The 13141-nt window shown below is 41.9% G+C and overlaps 1 protein-coding gene across 1 annotated transcript in view; it reads left to right on the top strand.

Moving 5' to 3' along the window:
- LOC126195402 (long-chain fatty acid transport protein 1-like) overlaps positions 1-13141 on the top strand; it is a 332742-nt gene that overhangs the window by 219783 nt on the left and 99818 nt on the right. Inside the window, exon 3 of the mRNA XM_049933995.1 lies at positions 1699-1936. Coding sequence (XP_049789952.1) covers positions 1699-1936 — 238 coding nt within the window. The remainder of the gene's footprint in view (positions 1-1698; positions 1937-13141) is intronic.

Raw genomic sequence — 13141 nt, 5'->3', positions numbered from 1 at the left:
ATACTACCTTCACTTCGGTATTTGTATTTCTAATTGTCATTTGTATGTAATGACATAGAACAGTAAGTCCAAACCTGGGGGTAATTATCCTGTGAGGGATAAAATGTAATTTTCTGAGGGGTAAAAACAAAGGGGTTCAATTGTATTTTGTCCACGAAACTGAATGATCTTTAAAAGATCATTACTATTACACTATTTCATAAGACTGTAAAACGGATTACATAAATTACCAAAAAGAAGATACTTTTTTCAAATACAAGTGGTGATTTGTGCCATGCATTTATGAAAGTGAAATTGAGACATGTACATGTCGTACATCACATATGAAAAAGCCTGCTCCAAGTTTTAGGTAGTTCCCGCAATAAATCAGGAACTGCAGCATTATTTAATGATCTTTCCTTCATGGGGGGACCACATTCATGTAGAATTTTTTGAAAGAAATTTTCGGTTGAAGATGACATGTCACAGACATGTCAGTCATACTTTAATATTTCCATATGTGCTGCATCAAACCAGTCTCAGGACTGAAGACCATAACAACAACAACAACAACATGTGCTTGAGAATGGTTACGAAGCTGAAATGATGATTGTGTAAGTTAAATGCTTCACTATTTGTTTCACAATGGATAAATGGACTAATTTAGAGCCCAACACTACAGTAACTATGTAATAGCTACTACATTGCTTTAGGACCTCTACCATATTATTATTATTATTATTATTATTATTAGTATTATTACTGTTATTGCTAGTGGCAGTTGTCATGCACAAAGCATTGGCAGACTGAGGAGGTCTTCAGTTTCTGCCAATTCAGAAGTAAGGGATGGAGCAATCAATTGACTTCAGAAATGTAACTCATCTATTAAAATAGAAAAGTGTTAAAAATAAGAAATACTGATAGTCTCATTAGTTTGTTGTTAAATAAAACACCTACATATCCTTTATTCTTCATCATTTTGAAAATAAGAGTGGTCAAAGAATATCATTTTTCATTCTAAATTTTTGTTAGGCTCTAATAATGACAATAGTAGGGGGGGAAGGGGGGGGGGACGTCAGGGGTAGTAGCTAATATCTGATTACCCTCAGGGGCAGTGGCAGATACAGAAAAACATCAAGGAGGGGGCACTAAAGATATCTTGAGCTATTTTTACTTTTACCTTAATAAAAAATAATCAAGTCACATGCTAAGTTTAAGAAAGTTTTATTTAAACTGATTATACACTGATGCAAGACAATGCCATCTTATGATATAAAAAAGTTACAATTGTGGTTTTCTTCCTTAAATGTTGAATTCTGTGTGCCTATTCTTCCTGGCAAATTGGTTAATTACATCGTCAATAGGTAAATCAATGTCAGAGCTAAAACATTAAGTTGATCCTCCTCCATTGTCGACCTCGAAGGCTCTCTGTACAAGAAAACAGTAGAATATTCACGACTTTCCTCAAACAAATACCAGACAGAATAACATATCGAGATCACCAGAATGGCCGCGACTTTTCTCAAAGGTATGTTTTAGCTATCTATTTGCCAGACAGAAATGTATAAAATATGATGACACGGACGTGCGTGCTACATAGGAAAGTACGATAACTCGATTCAGTCGAGTCAAAGTTGGGAACCCTTGACATAGAAGGAAGTTTATTTTTGAAAGCGTGTATATTGTGTTACAATGTATTTAATAATTATCACTTTTCAGGTGGATGAATATTCAAACAAAGTTGCTAATTACTTTAGAAGTCAAGGATTTAAAAGGAATGACACAATAGCTCTTATGATGGACTCACGACCGGAATTTGTGTTTATATGGCTGGGTCTAGCAAAGATCGGTGTAGTAACAGCACTCATAAATTCTAATTTACGGAAAGGTCCGCTGATTCACTGCATTAATGCAGCCAGTAGCTCTGGTCTCATCTATGGCTCTGAGCTAGCAGAAGGTAAGCTGTGCAGTTTTTACATACAAAGTTAATATTATCACTTGTAACTCTCAATGAAAGTGAGATAGAACGCTGTGTGTCCAAAACTGTTGAATGTAGTAATAATTTGTTACAGGTAATAATAAGTCATTTGATAATAACTTCAAGAATTTTCATAATTGTTTTAATTACAAGTATTTGACATCACTATCCTGGCCTATCAGTCGCTATCGTTATGTGCTCTTTGCTTTTCGTTCTAACAAAAGTAGTCTCCATTAAGCAGCACCATGACCTTGTGAAAGGATGCTGATGACCAAGCTGTTTAATACCCAACAATTTTAAATCCATGTATCCATCCATTCACGATGTGTACAGCAAGTGTACATGTAGTATAGGATACAAGGAAAACATCACTTGTATAAGTAATATGGTTTTATTCCAACTGAAGCTCAAATTATCCCTGTAAATATAGCAGCATTGGTAAATATACTGTAATTGGCACAAGTGGCAAATTTTGTGCAATACTAGGGCATATTATTGACATCTCAGTACCAAAATTCTGTTATTGTTGCTATTAGTAGGCAGGTATTAAAATAAGTTTAAGACTTTGTTGTCATATTAAATAAAGTGCTTATATGGTGAAACCTTGATGTTTCAACAATGTTGTTGTTGTTGTCTTCAGTCCTGAGACTGGTTTGATGCAGCTCTCCATGCTACTCTATCCTGTGCAAGCTTCTTCATCTCCCAGTACTTACTGCAACCTACATCCTTCTGAATCTGCTTAGTGTATTGATCTCTTGGTCTCCCTCTACGATTTTTACCCTCCACGCTGCCCTCCAGTGCTAAATTGGTGATCCTTTGATGCCTCAGGACATGTCCTACCAACCGGTCCCTTCTTCTTTTCAAGTTGTGCCTTAAACACCTCTTCTCCCCAATTCTATTCAATACCTTCTCATTAGTTATGTGATCTACCTATCTAATCTTCAGCATTCTTCTGTAGCACCACATTTAGAAAGCTTCTATTCTCTTCTTGTCCAAACTATTTATCATCCATACACTCCATACAAATACTTTCAGAAACGACTTCCTGACACTTAAATCTATACTCGATGTTAACAAATTTCTCTTCTTCAGAAATGCTTCCCTTGCCATTGCCAGTCTACATTTTATATCCTATCTACTTCGACCGTCATCAGTTATTTTGCTCCCCAAATAGGGAAACTCCTTTACTACTTTAAGTGTCTCATTTCCTAATCTAATTCCCTCAGCATCACCAGACTTAATTCGACTACATTCCATTATCCTCGTTTTGCTTTTGTTGATGTTCATCTTATATCCTCGTTTCAAGACACTGTCCATTCCGTTCAACTGCTCTTCCAAGTCCTTTGCTGTCTCTGACAGAATTACAATGTCATCGGCGAACCTCAAAGTTTTTATTTCTTCTCCCTGGATTTTAATACCTACTCCAAATTTTTCTTTTGTTTCCTTTACTGCTTGCTCAATATACAGATTGAATAACATCGGGGACAGGCTACAACCCTGTCTCACTCCCTTCCCAACCACTGCTTCCCTTTCATGCCCCTCGACTCTTATAACTGCCATCTGGTTTCTGTACAAATTGTAAATAGCCTTTTGCTCCCTGTATTTTACCCCTGCCACCTTTAGAATTTGAAAGAGAATATTCCAGTCAACATTGTCAAAAGCTTTCTCTAAGTCTACAGATGCTAGAAATGTAGGTTTGCCTTTCCTTAATCTATTTTTTAAGATAAGTCGTAGGGTCAGAATTGCCTCACGTGTTCCAACATTTCTGCGGAATCCAAACTGATCTTCGCCGAGGTCGGCTTCTACCAGTTTTTCCATTCGTCTGTAAAGAATTCGCGTTAGTATTTTGCAGCTGTGACTTATTAAACTGATAGTTCGGTAATTTTCACATCTGTCAACACCTGCTTTCTTTGGGATTGGAATTATTATATTCTTCTTGAAGTCTGAGGGTATTTCACCTGTCTCATACATCTTGCTCACCAGATGGTAGAGTTTTGTCAGGACTGGCTCTCCCAAGGCCGTCAGTAGTTCCAATGGAATGTTGTCTACTCCCGGGGCCTTGTTTCGACTCAGGTCTTTCAGTGCTCTGTCAAACTCTTCACGCAGTATCGTATCTCCCATTTCATCTTCATCTACATCCTCTTCCATTTCCATAAATTGTCCTCAAGTACATCGCCCTTGTATAGACCCTCTATATACTCCTTCCACCTTTCTGCTTTCCCTTCTTTGCTTAGAACTGGGTTTCCATCTGAGCTCTTGATATTCATACAAGTGGCTCTCTTTTCTTCAAAGGTCTCTTTAATTTTCCTGTAGGCAGTATCTATCTTACCCCTAGTGAGATAAGCCTCTACATCCTTACATTTGTCCTCTAGCCATCCCTGCTTAGCCATTTTGCACTTCCTGTCGATCTCATTTTTGAGACGTTTGTATTCCTTTTTGCTTGCTTCATTTACTGCATTTTTATATTTTCTTCTTTCATCAATTAAATTAATTATTTCTTCTGTTACCCAAGGATTTCTACTAGCCCTCGTCTTTTTATCTACTTGATCCTCTGCTGCCTTCCCTACTTCATCCCTCAGAGCTACCCATTCTTCTTCTACTGTATTTCTTTCCCCCATTCCTGTCAATTGTTCCCTTATGCTCTCCCTGAAACACTGTACAACCTCTGGTTTTCAACAATAAAGATTTGAAAAGTTGAGAAGTGGCCAGTATAACTGTAAGTCAAAGAAAAGGAAAGAATATACTGAAATATGGTCTGTGATGAGAGAGTAATGGGAAACAATAAAGAAAAAGAAATAAGGAGGAAATCATGGAGAGGAAGCAGCAAATGAAAAGACAGAAGATTTGAACATGATTCAAAAGAAAAAAAAAATACTAAAGCAAAACGATGACACCAAGAAATAGTGAAGGGAAGGGGTGGTTTGGAGGAGGAAGAATTTGGTGGTAAAGTTGGTGTTAGGAGTGTAGCTACTGTGTTACTGAGTATTATTTGTTACAGGACAGCCCATCCGTCTGTGTCCCTTCACTAACCATTTCTTGGGCAACCTTAAACCCATGCTTGTTTCGTACCCACTCTACAATTATCCATTCACTACACCTATCCCCTTACACAAATATCCCTCATGTAAGGAGGGCTGCTGACAACTTTCTCGACCAGAGCCCACCCAAAATGAAACCTATGATGATCTTTCTCCTCACATTAATAAATATCAGATTTGGCGGAAACTATTCCCCCATTGAGGGGTGCACAAAGAAATGATAAAGTATAAAACCATGGGAACAAACTGATACCACACTTCTGACAAAATTTACAAGAATCAGTTACAGAGAGAATGCATTGAATCCTCTGACTTTGTCCTTTTTTAAATTGAATTGAATTGAATTGAATTTTATTTGATCCTGTAAGATTACATTGTGTACAGTAGATGTACGTGTAATATAGGACATGTCAAAGTATTAAAATTCTTTATCACTTATTTTCCTACACCTTTAGCTTACATTTTTACATCACTGATAATGAGTAACAATATATACAAATTTAATGGCATAAGTATTCTGCAACACTGTAAAACTCTTTTTCAATGAGATAGTCTTTAAGTTTCTTTGCAAAGTCATTGTGAAGTACACTATCTTGCAAAAAAACATAAGCAGTATTTTTCACCATTCTGATCTACAAGTAGGCTGAATTGTAGAATTTCTATGTGAAATCTTACAAGATGATTGAGCTGTTGAACCAAAATTCTCATTAACTAGGAATTTCTTGGACACCTGCCACAGTCCATTTATTAGGCTTGCTCAGGTATCTGAAACTGTACATGAATGAACCAGTATGTTCCTTGCTACTTCTGGCACCAAGATTGATCTTTATTCTCGGCAGTCCATAAGACCTACTAAACGGTACTAGTTCCAACTCATCAGAGGAACTTCAGAATTTATCCCCTCTAAACACAAATTAGCAAAAATTAAACTGGTAATAGGGACAGAACACATGCCAAGAGGTGGAATCTGCTTCTAAATGTAACAGAAAACAGGAGGTACCCCCTTGTTATAGCACAGCCACTTCTGACTCCAATTTTATGGGTTGTCCAATTCTGGCTGCAGAGTTGCATGTGTGGATAGCTGTGATATGATTTCTCCAGTTCTCTGGCAAGTGTTGACTCAGGAATTCCTACTGAAGGGAAACACTATTTATTTCTTGAGCCTTTCATATAGCACTTCAAACAGTAAATGGCCCAGATGTTTTTCATGGCTAGTAGGCACTGAATAACGTGTGCTGAGACAGGGAAGCTGTGCAGCGACCTTGCTGATGCAAGTCACCTTGTCGATTTAGTGTCAAAAGACCAAGCTGGGAAAAGTACTACAGGTGCTTTGGAATGCTGGTGGGAAGTGTGCAGGCCCCATATGGAACCAGGACCTTCAGAAGCTGGCTAGAGTGTCAGTGTCAGGCAATAGCACCCATTGGGCAGATCATATTTAAAGTCTGGAACCATCAGGACTCGCTGGCAGCTCATAATCAGCAGCTTTGCTAGTTGTTGATGCTGCTTGATGATGAGGCTGAGATAGTTTAGCTGTATGTTTAACCAATGTCTGTGAGCGGCATCAGCCTGTCTCTGGGCTGACACATCACATTTTTATTATTCTAATTCAATCAGTCACTATTAGTGTGATGTTTTAACTGATCCATTTAATTTGGCCAATGACTGTGAGAGGCATCAGCCGTTTCTGGCCTGACACATCTCATTTTCATTATGCTAACTTAATCACTCACTATTAGTCACATTTCAACTGCACCATTTAATATGATACTAATTACAGTAGTGATATCAGTGATTATAAGGGTCAAGCCATGTTTTTATTTTTATTGACCATATATATTCGGATTGGGAATTTGCACATGTGTGCTGTACATTATGTTTGTGAGCTGTGGTCTGGAAAGCCAGCACTTAGCCACAGTGGGGATGATGGGACGAGATTCCTGCACTGAAACTCCCAAGTTACACAGGCAGACTTGTGAGCCACTGCTGACAAATGGAAGGTAACAGTTCTGGCCTTCCAGTCCAGATAACCTGCTGAACCTTTTTGTCCTGTTTGTCACTCTTCTGGCAGTCAGCACAACTTTTTCTATGAGCTGAAGGAACACAAGGCACAGTGTGTGAGTCCAACAAAAATATTAAAATCCTGAACCCTGGAGACCTGCCCTTAGCAAATATAAGGGACCTTCAAAAAGAAACGAGCCAGAGGCATAATTACAGAAACCAGTACTTGTATGTTAGAAGTATTGACCGTGGCTATTAAGACATTGCTCCCACTGTGAAACAAGGTGGTGAATGGGTGTCTCATAAAATTCCAGGGGCTGCGACATTAACCAGTTCTGCACATACAGCTGGACGTTGTCGTCCGAGGTGCATCGTCTGCCCCTATGCTGACGTTCTTCTTTGACCAAGATGGCACCCTTCTGATTCACATCCTGCAGCATGGGACAACAGTGAATGCCCAGCATTACTCGCAAACCTTGACCACCCTTCGCCAAGCAATCAAATCTAAACGACCAGGCAATCTCACCCATGGGGTCATTTTGCTTCACGACAATGCATGGTGCTCCTGCAGAAATTCAAACGGGAGGTTCTCAGCCACCCTCAGTACAGTCCGAACCTCTCCCCCTGTGATTACACCATTTTTGGTCCCCTTAAAAAGGCTCTGGGTGGCAAACGATTCACCTCGGATGACTACATCCAGCTGTACATGCGGAACTAGTTAACATTGCTGCCCCGGGAATTTTATGAGACTGTCATTCATCACCTTGTGTCACAGTGGCATAAGTGTCTCAACAGCCAGGGTCAATACTTCTAACACACAGGTACTGGTTTCTGTAATTATGCCTCTGGCTCGTTTCTTTTTGAACGCCCCTTATAAATGACCACTTTTACAATGAGACCCAGGAAAAATTTCTGAAGGTGATATCGTGCACAGTTTGTGAAATTTGAATGCAGGAGGACCATGGATTTGTGGGCTAAAAAGAGAATCAATGACATAGGTCTGCAGCCCCTAATGTGTTCTAAAAACAGATTAGGCAGAATGCCAGCTGATTGGAGAGATCTTTTTCCACAGTTCTTTGTGGCAGAATAACAGCAACAATTATGCCATAGGCCAATGCCATTGGCCAGTGCCATTGGCTAATCCTGTGCAGAAATTTTTTCACTGGTGAATATCTTCTGGTATGGGATTGATGCAGAGCAGGGACAGGAGATGCAGTTTTTAGACATCATTACTTTCTCAGGTTTAGAGGAATACACTTCAATTCCAGACTTAGGGCAGACTTTTCTGTTTGGGGACACAGAAGGATACAGTGCAACAGCATGCAGAATTCCATATTTGTAAGGTGGTCTGAGTGTTGACAATTCCAATGACAGCTACCTACACTACCTGCAGTATGCATGTTGACACAACAATACCGGCCCCCCATGGGGTCCACAACTCTTTTGTGGATACGTGCGTAGCGAGCACGGGACCCCGAGCTAATGTGGCCTTCCTTCCTTTCCGGGCTGCATACCTTCCCTTTCCGCATCGTTCTCCATCCCCCATCTTCGCCCTGGCCCCCCCCCCCCCCTCACCTCCGCCTCTTTCCTTCCCTTTCTCCCCCTCTGGGAGTATGTTTTGTGCCTACGTCCGGAGACGGACGCTCGAAACTGTAACAAATACTTTCCTTTCTCCTTCCCTTGTCCTTCTCTTTTTCTTACCTCTTCTCTTTGCCCTTTTCTTCGCTGCGGCGTTTGAGACCTCTCTCCTTTCCTTTCACTTTCTCTTTTTTCCTCCCTGTGCGTGTCTGAAGGCCGGCCACGCATTTCCATGCGTAGCCGGTGACGGGGTAACGCGTAATTCCCCGCCCCGGGTAGACAGGTAGGACACGTACGTACCCCCTGGTAACGGCCAGGCCCAGGGAGGGGTGATTACGCAAGCTGATACCTTCCGAAAGTGCCGATTGGTCTCTCCGTCCGTTTGTCGAGACGTGTGACCTGAGGTGTGAACAATCACTTAAGGCGGGAGTGCCCTCAGAGAGGACCCCTACAAGGAAGGAGCGCGCCATCGGAGACGCCTGTAATTATGGGGGATACTTTCGCAATGGTTTCCTCACCTTCTACTATGCCAGCTCACAAGTGTAAGTTCAATGAGTCTCAGCCACAGACAGTCCAATCATCGTTGCCACAGTTCCTTGTTGTTTCTCGGTCTGACGAAGGTCACGACTTCTCCACGGTCAACCCTTTCATTATTCAGAAAGGTGTTGACACAATTGCAGGTCCTGTAAAGTCTTGTTCCAGATTATGAAATGGCACCTTGTTGTTAGAAACAGTCAGTGCCCTCCAGGCACAAAAATTGCTGCGTACTTCACTGCTACACACCTTCCCTGTCCGGGTGGAACCGCACTGCACTTTAAATTCATCACGTGGGGTCGTTTATACACGCTCCCTCGACGGATTGTCCGACGAGGAAATTCAACACTACCTGTCTGACCAGGGCGTAACGGCTGTTCATAGAGTCATGAAACGGGTTGACACGAACATCATTCCAACCCGTACTGTCTTCTTGACATTTGACAAAGTTCAACTTTCATTGAAAATCAAAGCAGGCTGTGAGAAAATTTCCGTTCGCCCTTACGTCCCAAACCCTACGCGTTGCTATTGGTGTCAGCGGTTCAATCACACCAGCCAGTCCTGTTCTAATCCGGCCAAATGTGTTACATGTGGCAAGGAAGCCCATGTGGGTGCTTGTCCACCTCCATCCCCTCGTTGCATCAACTGTATGGGTGACCATGCTGCTTCCTCTAGAGATTGCCCCATTTTTAAAGACGAAAAGCTCATTCAGGAAATCAGAGTGAAGGAAAAGGTGTCGACCTTTGCTGCTCGAAAATTATTCACCAGTCGACAGCCCACTGTGCCTCAGACAGGAAAATACAGCACTGTCCTTGCCTCTCCTCGGCCAACAAAGGAGGCAGCCATGCAGACTTGTGGCCTTACCTTTAGTGCCACGGTCGTCAGATCGGCGAGCGCAAAGATCGCCCGTTCAACCTCCCCACTTTTGCCTGCCCACTCTATGGCTCACCCTTCATCGGGTTCTACTAAATCTCGAGCCCAAAAGTCAGACACCAAGACTTCGAAAAAAGAGCATACTCGTGAAGATTTTTTACGTACCCCAACTTCACAACCATCAGTTCCTCCTTCATCTAAACATCATGTTTCCAAGAAGGCTAGTAAGAAACCCAGTTCATCTCCTTCTCCGCCAAGGCGTGTTTCATCTACAGCACCACCTGGTGGTAATCGCCCTCGGCCGTCTTCTGTGTCACCGAGGCGCACTGCTGGTGGCCGATCAACCGGCCGATCGCTGGTGGCAGGAGCTGCTCCTGAACAACCTGTTGTTGTTGTGGTCTTCAGTCCTGAGACTGGTTTGATGCAGCTCTCCATGCTACTCTATCCTGTGCAAGCTTCTTCATCTCCCAGTACCTACTGCAACCTACATCCTTCTGAATCTGCTTAGTGTATTCATCTCTTGGTCTCCCCCTACGATTTTTACCCTCCACGCTGCCCTCCAATACTAAATTGGTGATCCCTTGATGCCTCAGAACATGTCCTACCAACCGATCCCTTCTTCTGGTCAAGTTGTGCCACAAACTTCTCTTCTCCCCAATCCTATTCAATACTTCCTCATTAGTTATGTGATCTACCCATCTAATCTTCAGCATTATTCTGTAGCACCACATTTCAAAAGCTCCTATTCTCTTCTTGTCCAAACTATTTACCGTCCATGTTTCACTTCCATACATGGCTACACTCCATACAAATACTTTCAGAAACGACTTCCTGACACTTAAATCTACACTCGATGTTAACAAATTTCTCTTCTTCAGAAACGCTTTCCTTGCCATTGCCAGTCAACAGTTTACATCCTCTCTACTTCGACCATCATCAGTTATTTTGCTCCCCAAATAGCAAAACTCCTTTACTACTTTAAGTGTCTCATTTCCTAATCTAATACCCTCAACATCAGCCGACTTAATTCAACTACATTCCATTATCCTCGTTTTGCTTTTGTTGATGTTCATCTTATATCCTCCCTTCAAGACACCATCCATTCCGTTCAACTGCTCTTCCAAGTCCTTTCCTGTCTCTGACAGAATTACAATGTCACCGGCGAACCTCAAAATTTTTATTTCTTCTCCATGGATTTTAATACCTACTCCGAATTTTTCTTTTGTTTCCTTTACTGCTTGCTCAATATACAGATTGAATAACATTGGGGAGAGGCTACAACCCTGACTTACTCCCTTCCCAACCACTGCTTCCCTTTCATGCCCCTCGACTCTTATAACTGCCATCTGGTTTCTGTACAAATTGTAAATAGCCTTTTGCTCCCTGTATTTTACCCCTGCCACCTTTAGAATTTGAAAGAGAATATTCCAGTCAACATTGTCAAAAGCTTTCTCTAAGTCTACAAATGCTAGAAACGTAGGTTTGCCTTTCCTTAATCTTTCTTCTAAGATAAGTCGTAAGGTCAGTATTGCCTCACGTGTTCCAACATTTCTACGGAATCCAAACTGATCTTCCCCGAGGTCGGCTTCTACCAGTTTTTCCATTCGTCTGTAGAGAATTCGTGTTAGTATTTTGCAGCTGTGGCTTATTAAACTGATAGTTCAGTAATTTTCACATCTGTCAACACCTGCTTTCTTTGGGATTGGAATTATTATATTCTTCGTGAAGTCTGAGGGTATTTCGCCTGTTTCATACATCTTGCTCACCAGATGGTAGAGTTTTGTCAGGACTGGCTCTCCCAAGGCCGTCAGTAGTTCCAATGGAATGTTGTCTACTCCCGGGGTCTTGTTTCGACTCAGGTCTTTCAGTGCTCTGTCAAACTCTTCACACAGTATCATATCTCCCATTTCATCTTCATCCTCTTCCATTTCCATAATATTGTCCTCAAGTACATCGCCCTTGTATAGACCCTCTATATACTCCTTCCACCTTTCTGCTTTCCCTTCTTTGCTTAGAACTGGGCTTCCATCTGAGCTCTTGATGTTCATACAAGTGGTTCTCTTATCTCCAAAGGTCTCTTTAATTTTCCTGTAGGCAGTATCTATCTTACCCCTAGTGAGATAAGCCTCTACATCCTTACATTTGTCCTCTAGCCATCCCTGCTTAGCCATTTTGCACTTCCTGACGATCTCATTTTTGAGACGTTTGTATTCCTTTTTGCCTACTTAATTTACTGCATTTTTATATTTTCTCCTTTCATCAATTAAATTCAATATTTCTTCTGTTACCCAAGGATTTCTGCTAGCCCTCGTCTTTTTACCTACTTGATCCTCTGCTCCTTCACTACTTCATCCCTCAAAGTTACCCATTCTTCTTCTACTGTATTTCTTCCCACCATTCCTGTCAATTGTTCCTGTGAACAACCTATGGATCAGGATCTTCTGCCTTCGGCTGAATGCCATTCCATGCTGTCGGTCGCAAGCTCTGAGCAGTCGCTGAGTTGACGGCAACCTTGGTCACATTCCTCCATTTTCTGTTCACCCTATGTCCATTATCCACTGGAATATCTGCGGCCTTCGAGCCAATCGGGATGAAATGTCGATCCTCTTACGATCCTACTCGCCGGTCATCTTCTGTCTTCAGGAAACAAAGCTGCGTCCCCATGACTGCTTTGTTCTCCCCCATTTTCAGTCCGTCCGATTTGATCTCCCCTCTGTTGAAGGCACTCCAGCACATGGAGGACTCATGATTCTTCTCCATGATACTCTCCATTATCACCCCTTAAACACTTCCTTCCAAGCTGTCGCTGTCCGTCTTTCCCTATCTGGATATACCTTTTCTCTTTGTACTGTACACATTCCATCGTCCACACCAATGGCACTAGCTGATCTCCTTCATCTTCTTGGTCAACTTCCATCCCCCTATTTGCTGGTTGGGGACTTCAATGCCCACCACCAGCTTTGGGGATCTCCACATCCTTGTCCGCGTGACTCACTATTGCTAGACGTCTTCCACCAAGCGGATCTAGTTTGCCTCAACACTGGGGACCCTACATTTTTGTCTGCCTCCACGACAAATTTCTCTCATTTGGTCCTTTTGGTCGGTACTGTTCCACTAGCTCGGCACTTCGAATGGTTCGCCCTTGATGATACACACTCGAGTG

This window comes from Schistocerca nitens, chromosome 7 (assembly GCF_023898315.1).
Source record: "Schistocerca nitens isolate TAMUIC-IGC-003100 chromosome 7, iqSchNite1.1, whole genome shotgun sequence".
In the NCBI taxonomy this organism is placed as follows: Eukaryota; Metazoa; Arthropoda; class Insecta; order Orthoptera; family Acrididae; genus Schistocerca; species Schistocerca nitens.
This window is presented reverse-complemented; position numbering and strand designations above follow the sequence as displayed.